General features: G+C 43.1%; 1 protein-coding gene across 1 annotated transcript in view; it reads left to right on the top strand.

Moving 5' to 3' along the window:
* Positions 1 to 13,290, top strand: part of LOC114879119 (MAP7 domain-containing protein 1) — a 57,678-nt gene that overhangs the window by 10,905 nt on the left and 33,483 nt on the right. Inside the window, exon 4 of the mRNA XM_029193719.2 lies at positions 12,866 to 12,925. Coding sequence (XP_029049552.1) covers positions 12,892 to 12,925 — 34 coding nt within the window. The 5' untranslated portion in view covers positions 12,866 to 12,891. The remainder of the gene's footprint in view (positions 1 to 12,865; positions 12,926 to 13,290) is intronic.

Raw genomic sequence — 13,290 nt, 5'->3', positions numbered from 1 at the left:
GATGAAGTTTTAAAATCGGGGTGAATGATCCGAATAAGAAGCAGACCAGAGAGGTAATCTGAAAGATTCCATTGGTTGATTATAACAGCAACCAGACTTTTCTGATCGCTAAACTTCCTCTCTGCCTCTCTGTCTTGCCGCTTGTATTTTTATGGAAATATCTTGATCGTAGATTACTGTACCGTACGTAAACGGCGTGCGTTCTTCTTTTTTTTATGCATACGTTTACCTGCTCGCGTGGCTGCTGCCCTGATCTGGGCCATTTCAAAGTGGTCCGACCTGTGTAATCATCGGGGGAATTAACGGGCTGAAAAATCAAGGCCACCGTTGACAGCGTCCTGACACGCTTGTCAGGGTGTCCCTGATCGAACCCATCGAACGCTAATCCCTGCTTAAATGGACCGTTTAACAACCGAGACCACTGGTACCTGTGTTGTTTAACGTGACACGTGTCGCTTTCAATAGCCGCCATTAAGGGCGCATTCACACTTTAGAGGGCGGTATGTACTCTTTATTTAGCAAGATCCAGTTTAAGGGAATATAAAGTCGTTCCTTTTCGTTCTTAGCTCTGTTTCGAGGATCTCTCATCCTTTTTCTTTTTATTTCTCACGAATTTTCTGCGTTAAGTTAATAATGTAGGAGAGGGGAGAAAAAGGAGAAAAAGGAGAAAAAGTGGGGCTGACAACAGACGATCCCTGCCCCAGACACCTATCATACCGCCATTCGGATCCCCTATTCATAATTCTAACTGCATGCCGGGCGACCGCCAGCGAGAACACTATCATCTCGCCGCCACCTAGCGGTCCCCGGCCCGAACCAAAGGCGTCCTCTCCCCCTCCACTAAACGCCTACACTAAGTAAACTGTGAAAGATAAATGGAAGCGACCGCCAGCGAGAACACTATCATCTCGCCGCCACCTAGCGGTCCCCGGCCCGAACCAAAGGCGTCCTCTCCCCCTCCACTAAACTCCTACACTAAGTAAACTGTGAAAGATAAATGGAAGTGGAAACGATCGAAGGTAATTGCGTTTCGTTGATATTAACCGGACTTAATTGCAACGACTGTATATTTTCTGCTATCTTAATGATAAGCCCCAAGTACACACGTACGTCGAACACTGGCGGATTCGAAAGAATCGTAACGATTTCCTGCAATATCGCCGATGATGGGATAACCATATACCGTTGGCGGTAGCGATACGACCGGACTAGGTACTCTCTTGATTACGGCTGTTCCGCTTTTCCATACAATGCCAGGCGACGTAATCACACGTCTGAACACTTTTCAGACAGGATGCGTCTTCGAAAGTCGCTAAATGAAATTGTAATTTTCTAACGGTGCTAGCCACAACGGTGTTGCGTGTCTCGGTAAACAGGCACAGATAACGTGCTATTCGTTATTTAATCGCCTCGATAATTAGGAGCTCCTTTGGAGTAATTGCCGTACGATCGTTGAGACTTTCCCGGAAATCATCGATCGAACGTTTCGAGAATCGTACGATTCAAGAATCAAGGGAAGAAAATTTATTTGTAATTGAAATTATATTGCAAAGTGCAAAGAGTTTCTGGACATGGTTTGTTGCGTACACACGCAATGCAACAAAGTGATGGCGTTCACGCGTTGAACATCATCATCGTCACAAAATTGCAATTAAACGCAATGACAAGACCGAACTTGGTTGAGATCGAGCGGAGCGGAATGAAAGACCGACACCTCTAATGCCTGGATGACTGGTGGAAACGTCGACACGGGGCCGTTTTTAACGAGGCCGCCGTGTTTTAATAAGACGCTTATCGAGGCAGTAGTAGCAGGGAATTTCGCCACAACCGAAAGTCAATTAACGAAAAAAAGAGGGATGAAACCCTGAATGGGATAATGTTGCAATCCGTTCACCTGTACAACTCCCTCCCTCCCGTTGCCGTTAATCTGTAATAACGATCTTTCGATCGACTGACTGATGCCGTGATTGATGGCGATGCTGATCGATGCCGTCGACAATGCTTCTGCTCGAGGCTTAGGAAATGAATGATGATTCCGAAACGATACTTCCCGAACGCTACGTGTGCTGATGATTATTGACTGGGAAAAAGTGATTATCGAGCTACTTTGAAACAATTGGAACACATTGTAGAACGAGGATGGATATCAGAGCAATCTTCCCGAGATAACGTGATACATTGTAGCTCAGAAAATGGCACGAGGGTAATTTTTCAAACAGTTGTCATACATTGTAGATAATTCAAACAAATCAGGATGATCATACATCATTTGACTTTAAGGAGATGTCTAAAGGTAGATAAAGTTTTGGAACTTTCTTCATAAAATATACCGCGGGTCTTTTTCAATTTTCAACAACGAAATGTAGCTAAACTACTGATGCCATCGAAAAATGTTACAGAACTTTTCGCTTCGATTTTTCGTGATCTATCCAACGGTGTAGAGATTTTCAAGGTATATTGTAACACCCTGTATCAAAACGAACAAATACTGCACGCTTATTTTGTTACAATGAATACACGGAGTACACGAAGGAAGTCCGGAGCAACGATTTCGATTAACACTCGCTCCGATCCGAAGTGTGGTACAAAAGACAACCGTTAGGGTTATCAATCTACCAGGCGGTTGAATACTCGGCAGACATCTAGTTAACCCTTTCACCTGAAAGGAGTATCATAGAAGAGTGGTGTATTGTTGAACGATACCAGTGTACCCGGCATCAATATCGGAGAATTAAACAATCGGAAAGGAAGAATACAGGTGAAGAGGCGATCGTTAACGCGAACACGGTTCGCGAACGACCAAGAAATGCAGGAACAATGAAGAGGGGAGCGTTTATATTTGAAGATAGCGGATGCAATTAGATCGTGGATGATTTATAATCGGATAGGATGGGAACGCGTGCTCGAAGCAAGTGCTTTTTGCCGGTGCACCGTAATCACGAGGCAAAGGACCGATCGTATAACAGCGGTACTTAGGAGCCGTCCACGCGTCGCTGGCCGTATGGAAAGCCGATGGAATAAAGGCCGGTGTACAATAGCCGAGGATACGCAACGTCCTGTGGGGACCATGGTCGAGGCACGTCGCGTTATTATACCGGCGTGCTGCACGACCGGCTGAAAAAGCCTCTTGAATGTAATCAGCCGCATTCATCCTGCCACTCACTTCTTGCTAGCTTAGAGGGGGCCTTGGCGAGCCCGTTCCGTGTTTACAAGGTGTACTGACCCGCCGCAATATCGCTATTGCCGAGATTCAATGGACGTGCACGCGAGCTATACCATTCGGCCTTCGTCAAGGGCGTTAATCAGTCCGCCCGTAATTGTTCCCGAGTGCAATTGAAACGTCTTCCAACTCGCCAGGAAAGAAAAATAATCGAAGAATCAAACTTGCGATCTTCCTTTTGTTCCCGTTGATTGCAATCTCTAACCCTGGCATTCTTAACCTGGGGATTAAATTACGATGCTGAAGAAACGCGACTGTTTAGAAGACGATTACCAACGGCTATCTATATGACGCAGGGTACTCAGCCGGTCGCAATTTACGCGACCATGGGGTCCCCTCTGTGTTTCATCGTTAAACCAAGTAACGCGTGTTCCAAGCCTGTCCTACCTGTGTACATTCACGTCGCGTGAATACGTTCGCATGCTCGTAAATCTGGCCACGTAAGTGCGGTGTAAATGAACGTAGGAAGGAACGATATCCGAGGACTAGGTTGTCAGCCGTGACCCTGAAGAAAATCGAACCTCGAACACCCCTGGCAGAGAACGAAGCCAAGGGTAATCTGTCACGATGATTTCATGAGAATGGAAAAAAAAGAATGCCCAAGACATCGGGAGGTTATTAATCAGAAAGGACACGATCGTTGGTAGCGAGCGGACAATTTATTCGATGTCCTCCACGCTGATATCTCGCTTGTCCGATGCTTCATTCCTGTTTCATTAGAAATATGCATTCGTACGTCTCGTACGGGGATTACGGATCATCGTGGTACCATGAAGAGTTAACCGGCTGTCGTTGGTAACTATAGGACGCGGAAGAGAAGGTGGCCTCGACGCGAATGACTAGGTGCTGCGTGCTCTTAAGCGACTAATGGTGATTTATAGAGAGACATCGACAGGCTTGTTTGTTTCTTTCCCACCCTATCGACTCGCGATCATTGCGACGTCACAATTAAGCGACCAGCTTGGTACGCTCGATCGTTTCGCCTCGAATAATCGCGGCGTCGATCGACGCGCCTACTCTCTGTCGTCGGAAATGAATGAATTCGAATACCACTCACGGCTCGAATAGATTCGAACGTTTGAAAACAATTTCTTGTCGAGTTGTTCGCGGGGGAGGGGATGGTAATGGTAATGCTCGAACATCGTGGAACATCAACGCGAATCGTGACTCGGCCGATCCTGCGTAAGACGGCAGGATAAACCTGGAGATCTTTAGGATGATACGTGGGTGCGTGAGGATTTAGACATAACATTTGTAGGCGTTTAGTGGAACGGAAAGGCGGTAAGTCTCCCCGGACGCCCTTAGCTTGGGCCGGCGACCGCCAGGTGGCAGCGGGATTTGGGTTTGTTCTCGCTGGCGGTCCACCGAGATGCGATTATAGGCGTCTGGGGCAGACGATCCCAAGACGAAACGCCTTTTCTGTTCCTACACATTTATTACTAAAGCGCTGATGGCGCGATGCGTGCGTAGTGCTCGTGGCGACTGGCACCTTTTCCCATTTTTCCGTCAAAATTAAACGGTCGTCCACAGGAAAATCGGAAGAGGGAAAATAGCCCTCTGCCTTCAAGGACTAGCTTCATTACCCCCGGCACTTAGCTATTCCACCGAGCGGATCGAGGTTCTGGCGATCGTCACTTTTATCGCCAGCCCTCGAGTTCGGTCGCACGCGATATATAGCCGTTGAAAACACAAAGCCCCGGGAAAGCTATTATTATACCCGTGTATTTTCTGGCAAATGACAACCTTCCATAGGAAATTAATTGTTCCGAGTCACTCATATTTTTCAATGTCTTCATTTAACAACCACGAAAATTTATCATAAATCTGTTGGCATGGAAGGCGGTTAGCGATCAAAGGGACTGGACGATTTCGTCCCGCAATTTCGCGCGGGAAGCCGTGGGCCGATCGTTCGCGAGGATCTTTTTCGAGGACGCGTCTTCGCACCTACCGCGACGCGTCCACTGACGTGGCAGAACCTATTGAAAATGGTCACCGGTTGACCAGCAGTTAACAAGCACGCGAACGAACCTCGACTATCGACCGTTCTCATCCGAAGACGGTTGACAGTTTCTCTAAGTACGTCACAAGTCGACTGTTCTCCTAAGCTATTCTCACAGGATGACCAGAGGTCTAGCGAGCATAAAATGGAAGAAATCGAATCGGTAGAAAAAAAAAAGGGTGAAGTCGTTTCCTCTTTGCTTGCCTTCTCGAACACCTCCGCTCTTCCTACGTTCCTTTTCGACGATCGTAAATTGGCCAGCGTCGTTTTCCTCCCGAAACGCGTCAACCGTGAGATTTACGACGTCCACGGGAACCTGGATTTCGTCCTGACAACCTGACACTTTTTCCTTTATTTCTTCCCTTCCTTTTCTATTCCCTTTCTTTCCACCTCTCCATTAATTCGGATGATACGCTTATCCTCAGATTTTCTTATTTTATTTCTATGATTTTTATTCCATTCCGAGGTTTGCTTTGTGCAAGGATATAGTTGCTCAGGAAAGGGTAGCACATCGCGGTCGTCTCCTTAATTAGCACATCTAATATCGAAACGAAGATAGGGATCAGGTTATCGTGCTTAATTAACATTTCTCTCGGTTTCGCGCTGCTTTCAACGTCTTTGGAAACTCGTCCCGTTTCTGCTCATCCGTGCGTCACGTTTAAATAATGCCTCGCTATCCTACAAGGCTGTTTTAATTAAACACCGGCGACACCGGTGTTTAACCGCGATTCCTTTAACTTTTCCTCGCTATCGTTTCCAATTACGCGTGTTTCTTTTAGAGGCAGCTGTACAGATCCTTTATACACATAAAAATTTCGTAATGAACTCGCTTGTGTAAGAAATACAGTCTTTAATCGATCTTTAACTTAATCTGTAACGATTCAACTCCATTTTTATGTACATAAATTTGTTTCTTCGTAAATTAAAAATAATGATAAAATAAGGAAGCTTTTTTTTCCTCGATTCTCAGGTAGATATTTGAGATCATGTTTTAAGGGATGATTTAAGAGATAATTAGTCTTTCGGTAGAAATAATCGTTTGACGATCGTTAACGGTACTAGACGGTGAAAAGTTCACGTTTACCTTAGTAGCAAAGAATGATTTCCGGTGCATAAGATGCGACTAACGAACCCCGATATCCGGTGTCCAAACATGGCCGTATCTGTTTACCGGTCGAACACAGAGGGTGGTCAGTTGTTGCGACTTCTACGCTGTCGTGTAACGTGTTCACCGGTCCGATCCTGCGTGTACCAGGTATCGTTTTCTGGTAGAACGATTTCCTTTGGACACGGTCCAGGAAACCTCCTCGAGAAGCTCGATGTAACAAATCCAACATTCCATTGGAAGTCCTAGAATCCCTGAGGAATGAAAAATATGAAAAAATTGCTGATAAGTTTAATGATTGATAAATTCAGAAATTTTTCTATTCATTTTGAAATTTCAAGATTCGTTGATGTATAGTATCCGATGAGTTTAATATTGGGTTGATTCATAATTAATGCGGCTTTATTTTCCCGCTTTTTTTACGAATATTGTTGTTACGTCTATCTTTTTTTTTATAATCGATTTACATCGCGTTTTGTCTCATTTTGCGTTCTGGAATATTCTACAAAATATTCCGGAAACGAACAATGGAAATTCGGGGCCGCATTGATTATGAATCAACCCAATATTTTAAATCATCATCGTCCAATCTCCCAGCGAATAGAATTAGATATTGACTATCGCATCGCGCGCATCGCTGATCGTTATTCGATAGAACCTGGCCTAGCCATGAAATGATTATGTTATCTGCAATACTGTGTATCGCATGCATTACCTTAATGACGCAATAAATTCTGCCATTGAGTTATACGTTCGAAGGGAGAAGCCGTAAGTATCGTGGCATAATGAACGAAGATGACGTTCACCAATAAATTACAGCGTCAACCTATTAATTATCATTATCAATGCGGAAGTTACACGCGATCCCAGCCACGATTCACGATTTTTCATCGATTATTCGGATTTAATTGAAAGGCATCGCGTCCGTATCACGAATATTACTCAATTAATAGGAATTTAGTCGCAAGAAGGATCTGTACCTCCACGATTCGCTGGCTACTGGATGCTTGGAAATGAGTTGTTTCTTTCAGCTCGGTTAATTTTCACTTGAACATTCTTCTCGATATTTAGATTTCGATCTCGAATACCATGGAATGATTCAACCACCCTTTGGTTACTTATCTTTCATAGGAGATACCGTTAAGAGAACAGTTCTAACGTCTTTCAATAAATTCCTGCTTTCTTTCTCTCCTTATCATCGGTTTTTATTTCTTACGACTTGCCTTGAAGTTTTCATTAGAATTTGTAAATGGGATTTAAATTCAATTACACGTATCTCACTTGCAACGTTTCTCTCCACAGGGGAGAAGGTTTCTAAACACGCAGCTATTAACCTACTATGATTAACTTCTCAAGTTAGTAATTGTATACTCGTTAAAATTGACGGTGCAGCCGGTAATTAATTAGGATTTAATGAAACTGCATTTTTTCATTCACTCGCATACAATTGAACGTTCGATCTCTTCTGGGAAACTGAAAATTCCTTTGCTTTACATTCCATTGCAGAAGTATTAACTGTAAATCGCAATAATTTATCAGTAGTCATGATACTTCTTTTTGTACGATTTTCTCCGTCGTATACATTTCTGGATCCGTTTTATTGCACTCCAGATCCGTTACATGACACTATTACATTATCCGTTTGCGATACGCCGCATCATGCTTCGTAAGTGTATCCATTAAACTTCACGATTTTTACTTACGACAGCGTTTACAGAAGCTTGTTACGGAACAATATTTTATCAACATCAACAGAGGGTCTAACGAGAGGGCGCATTAGTTAGGCAGATCATTGATAATAATGTTTATTCGGCAATGTGATCGACGTTAGTATTCCTCGATACATTGCGGAAGCTGTTTAAATACATATAACAGGTTTACGAGCCTGGCATTTCGTGTAGCTGCATCACGCTTGAAATTATCGATCGTTAGATCGTGTAATTTAATTATCCTCGTTAATCTCATTCTTGGACGCTAATTGCGCATGAACATCGAGTCGTACGGTAATTAGCGGATATTATTTCGGCAGAGTGGGGCACAAACAATATATCTGCCTTTTTGTCAGTATTTTGCATTTAATTATTGTTATTATTTTAATCATTGAACGACTAATCAATCATTAATTAAACATTGAGATAATTATATGGAATTTTGATCTATTCCTAATCGGATTGTAGTGGTACCTTTGCCTTTTTGACAGTATTTTGCATTTAATTGTTATTATTATTTCAATCATTGAACGACTAATCATTAATTAATTAATTAATTAAATATTGAGATAATTATATTGAATTTTGATCTATTCCTAATCGGATTGTAGTGGTACCTTTGCCTTTTTGACAGTATTTTGCATTTAATTGTTATTATTATTTCAATCATTGAACGACTAATCATTAATTAATTAATTAATTAAATATTGAGATAATGAAATTAAATTTATTTGAAAGTATTTGTTTATTTTGATCTATTCCTAATCGGATTAGAGGATTTTCGCTACAATATTTTGCTTGTCCCACTCTGTCGAAATAATACCAATTAGCAGGTGTAAAATATCGAATTACACTTGCGTGTAATTCGCTGTTCTGTAAGTTCATTATTTGTTACAACGACGGGATCGAAATTCTTGAAACTTCTCGAGAATCTAAAAAAAAAGGTTCTCAAATCCTTCGCCGATGTACGAAAGGATCCCTAACGATCTCTACCCCATTACCCGTGCGTTCACCTTCGAAGCGACTAAGCAATCAAGATGTTCCCCTCGTTTCGTATAAAACAACGACAATCGTTATTTTTCTGACGATATTATGGAAAGTTCGTCGAACGATTCTGCGAGAGAAAAAAGCTTAGCCGTCTCGGAGGAGCTTTGCACGTATCGTATACGGTCGTTCGAGGTCCGCGCCACGGACTCCGGCTCACGAACAACAATCAACCACAGGGACCCTGTTACGTTACGGATCCAGTTTTTCGTGGAACTTTACCTCCATCACGGTTTAACGATCGAGCCGTCGCATCTTCGTCGGTAAATCCTCTCCGCGTATATGCGAATGGAAAAACGAGATGCGTTTTCCTTCGCTCTAGCAACCACCGGCCCAGCAGGGTGATCGCTCAGGTAGATCTGACGCGAGGGCAAAAACCATCAGTCCTGTAAAAGGTTTTCACTCATCTTATTAACTTTCATTTGAATTTTCTACGGAATAATTGACGGTGATCGGATCGACGTCTTTTTTTTTACTTCTGAAAAATCGACGATCTGTCAGACGCGTCTCGCGATCCTCGATTACCCTAAAACCATCGTCCGATAAAAGAAAATCATGTGAAAACCCCTTCCTGTTCGTTTCGAATTTCCGGTCAGCCGGCATCCGACGAACCGCGCGGCGCGTGGAGCGTCGATTTTTGACTGGCACCGATCGATCGTGATCCATTGCGGTGGTCAGGAACGGCCGATTGTGTCCCAGGAGGGACAGAGCGAGGAGAGAAGCGCGAGCCAACGAGCGTCCTTGCCCGCAGCTCCGAACTGGTTATGTCAAACAGCCGGCTGGTGTACGTTGACCTAACCTGCTTTTCAGCCCTGCCGTCCGAGCTGCACGATCAGATCCTGGCAGGGTGCCCCAGCTCGCCTCTAAATGCCACTTTTTTAGCCGACCACTTCCGGCTTTTCGAGCGTCCGAGACTCGTTCATCAACGCGTCGCATTACGGTCTGTCCCTCGTTCGATGTCCCTGTTTTTTGCTCATCCTTTTCAATCCTCCACCGAGGTGCTGGATCATCGTCCCTTGATCGTGCATTTGTTTAGCCCGATGGTCCCCGGCAGGGGGGATCGATGATCGAATTTAAAGGGGTCTTGCGAGGGCTCGAGAGAATTTTGATTTTATTACAAGTTTAGTGGCGCCAGGTTCGATGAATGGTGGAACGATAGCTACGCCAGCTTATTGCTCGAGCGTGCTGAATAATTTATTACAGCTCGAGTGTGTCGTGCTGGCAATACGTATACGTTATTACTGGAACGCGTACAAAAGCTCGAGGGATGCTAAGAGCGGCAGGAAGTGATCGGTTTCGGTGGCCGTCTTCGGCAAGTACGATTAAAAACGCGGCCACACCAGCTCGCTTTTGGTTTATTAACTTCAATCCCGATTATATGCTTAATTAAATGCTATAAACTTTGAACTGGCATTTGCATAAGCTGCCATATCGTGGCGTTAATCTGTATTTATGCGCGACAAATAGGATAAACCGAGCGGCGTATTTGCTGCCGCTGTTCCACATAATTAGCGATACTAATTAATGGCTGGTACCCCGAGGTAATTATGCCGAAGAAAACACGGCTGGCCCTGTACTCTCAGCCCCCCCTCTGTTGGCTACCACCAATGCCATTTATATCGGCTTTAGTTCTTCTCTCTTTTCTTATTCTTTTTTCTTTTTTTCAAACAGTAGGGGCGTGAAATCCTCTCACAATATGTGGTGACACTAATGGAAATTGATTTTGATTTCAAACGATATTCCGAACTGAACTGTAAATTTATTCTTCGATTTCTTCTTCGTTAATTATCATCCATTTAAAAGTTGAAACGTCTCTGTCGAAGACTGATGATCGGTTAATCAAGACACCGTACAGATAGATTAAAGTGCTTTTCTGATCGTATCTTAAATTGCGAATTAGGAAAGTTATCCGTCAGCGGGAAGGCGAAGAAACTTAACGACTCGGTACAACTGGTGAAGTTTCAGCTCTTTCTCTTTTCATTCGACGTATAGAAAGAGCATTATCTAGAAGCACCGGGAACGATGTAAATCATTTTTGCGCATTTATCGGCAACAACACGGGTACAAATGGTACGTACAGAGCGTGTACGATCGTGTTCCCTCTTCGTGCAATTACGTAAACGGCCCGACGACTTTCTCATCTTACCGTCGCTTGTCGCATGCTAATGATCATTGTAAATGATAATTCCACCGTGTATACGACGGCTTTCATTTTCTCTTATTACCGGCAACATCGAATTCGCAAAATATCCCTTACGAAAGATCCTAGAAGGGAAAACCGCGGTGATCACGGTTCCGTAACGAAACATTTTTCGATTCGATCGAAAGGAAACGGAGCCGTCAGCTCCGACGCGTATCGTGTCAGGCATTGTTCCCAGTTCGAATAGGCTGATAGTTATCTAGTTAAAGTAACGCGTATCGGACACCCGCGAAGGAAAGCATTCTTATAGCGTGTTTTTTGATCGAAAGAAAACGCATCGGGAGTTCTCGACGCCGATCGAAGCTGACGGATATCCAACGGCCACGTGCTATCAGAATTTCAGATGACGAGGCTGATGAAAATTTATTGAACGTTCGACTCGGAAAGGCTAGACAAATTGTTGGACGAAGCTCTCAGCGAGCGTGTCGCGGCGTTCAATTTACGAGACAACAGCACCTGTTCTTTATTTATTTATCAAATGAATTTCAAGCGTTCAGCTGCAGTGTTCAGCTTCGGTATTTCCGAGTTTGAAGTAAATAACCCTTTGGTGTTTTTACAAAACACATTAGTTATTGTAAATTTACGATATTTACACTGGCAAGTGTTGCTTGTTAAAAAGAATCAACGTATAAATTATTGAGATACCTATTCATTTTTAATATTTTACGTCGAATTTTATTTCTAACTAAAATATTATAAATGTTAGACCTTGTGATATTGAGAGCAATGTTTCTGCATGATTTCTTTAACAATGTAGCATCCGGTGATCGATATCTGACATGCCGGAGAAGAGGGTGAAATCGGTATAGTTGAGGTATAAAACGTGACGGAAGATCACCTGTCGTTACCTATTAGTCAAGGAGAGCTAGTAATTATTAGCAGACGACTGGTAGCCATTAGCGTTAAGGAAATATCCCATCTGACACTCGACACCGTTACGCCTCGGGCGTTATGAGTTATGCTTCGTCGGGGTTCGATAGCTCCTTGCCGGTTATGAATTTTGATATCCATTCTGTAATTATCAGCAAGTCGTGCGTTACAAGGTATGCGGGTGAAAAACTGATAAGGAGCGTAGTTTTCAATTGTTCACAATAACTTCACTCTCTCCGTTCTGACCTTGCTTCATCCAGTGCAGAAATATTAGAAATTACATGATACACAGAGTGTGTGAAGGAATTGTAAAAATTGAAAATATTTCTCATCTTATCGGTCGGTTTCTGATTTTTCTCAGTTTGACGCACTAGAATGAAAAATTGGAAGTATTTGCCATGCTAATATCTAATTACTGACGGTATAAAAAAAGTAAAAGTAAAAAACTAGGATTTGCAACCGAAAAGTCTGAAAAAATTCACAGTCATAAAGAAACATGTCTAGAACATTCTACAATTTTTTTAGATTTTTTGAATACCAATAAATAGGGAAATATGGCAAACACCGTTTTTTCGATTTTACCCTCTAACTACCCTCCCAATTGAGATACAGGGTTGAAACTTGGTGTATACTTTTTTTTATTAAACTATCAAATGGTGCATAGCTCAATAAAATCTTATCCTGCTAGTTTATTCTAATCTGAATTTTCATTTTGCAGCTAGATGCGTATCGACGAACTGAAGGATGTTCGCTAGACTCTGCAGACAGGCTCCGAATGGTGAGTGAAAAATTGGAATTTTTTTTTAAAACGAAACAAGCAAGAATCATAGATCCTGTAAAATATCAGCTGTCAGAGCGTTTAAAATCGCGCGTATATTTTAACATGACGACGATGCGCGCTTAAGAGTGAAACGAAAATGAAGAGAAGAAAAAAGTAAGATTGAAATTGAAGAAGGAGTCTGTAAACACCGAGGTAGTTGGCCGAGTTGGTTGATGCCCGCTGGGTTGGAAGAAAAATCGAGCCAACCCTCTGGCCCAAACCCGACTCGACTCAACTCGCTGCGAACCGGTGCTTTCGCTCGGGCATTGTAATTAATACGAGGAACAGTCTCGTTGCTCGGTGGCCCATCGCTGTGAACTTAG

This window comes from Osmia bicornis, chromosome 12 (assembly GCF_907164935.1).
Source record: "Osmia bicornis bicornis chromosome 12, iOsmBic2.1, whole genome shotgun sequence".
Classification (NCBI taxonomy): Eukaryota; Metazoa; Arthropoda; class Insecta; order Hymenoptera; family Megachilidae; genus Osmia; species Osmia bicornis.
This window is presented reverse-complemented; position numbering and strand designations above follow the sequence as displayed.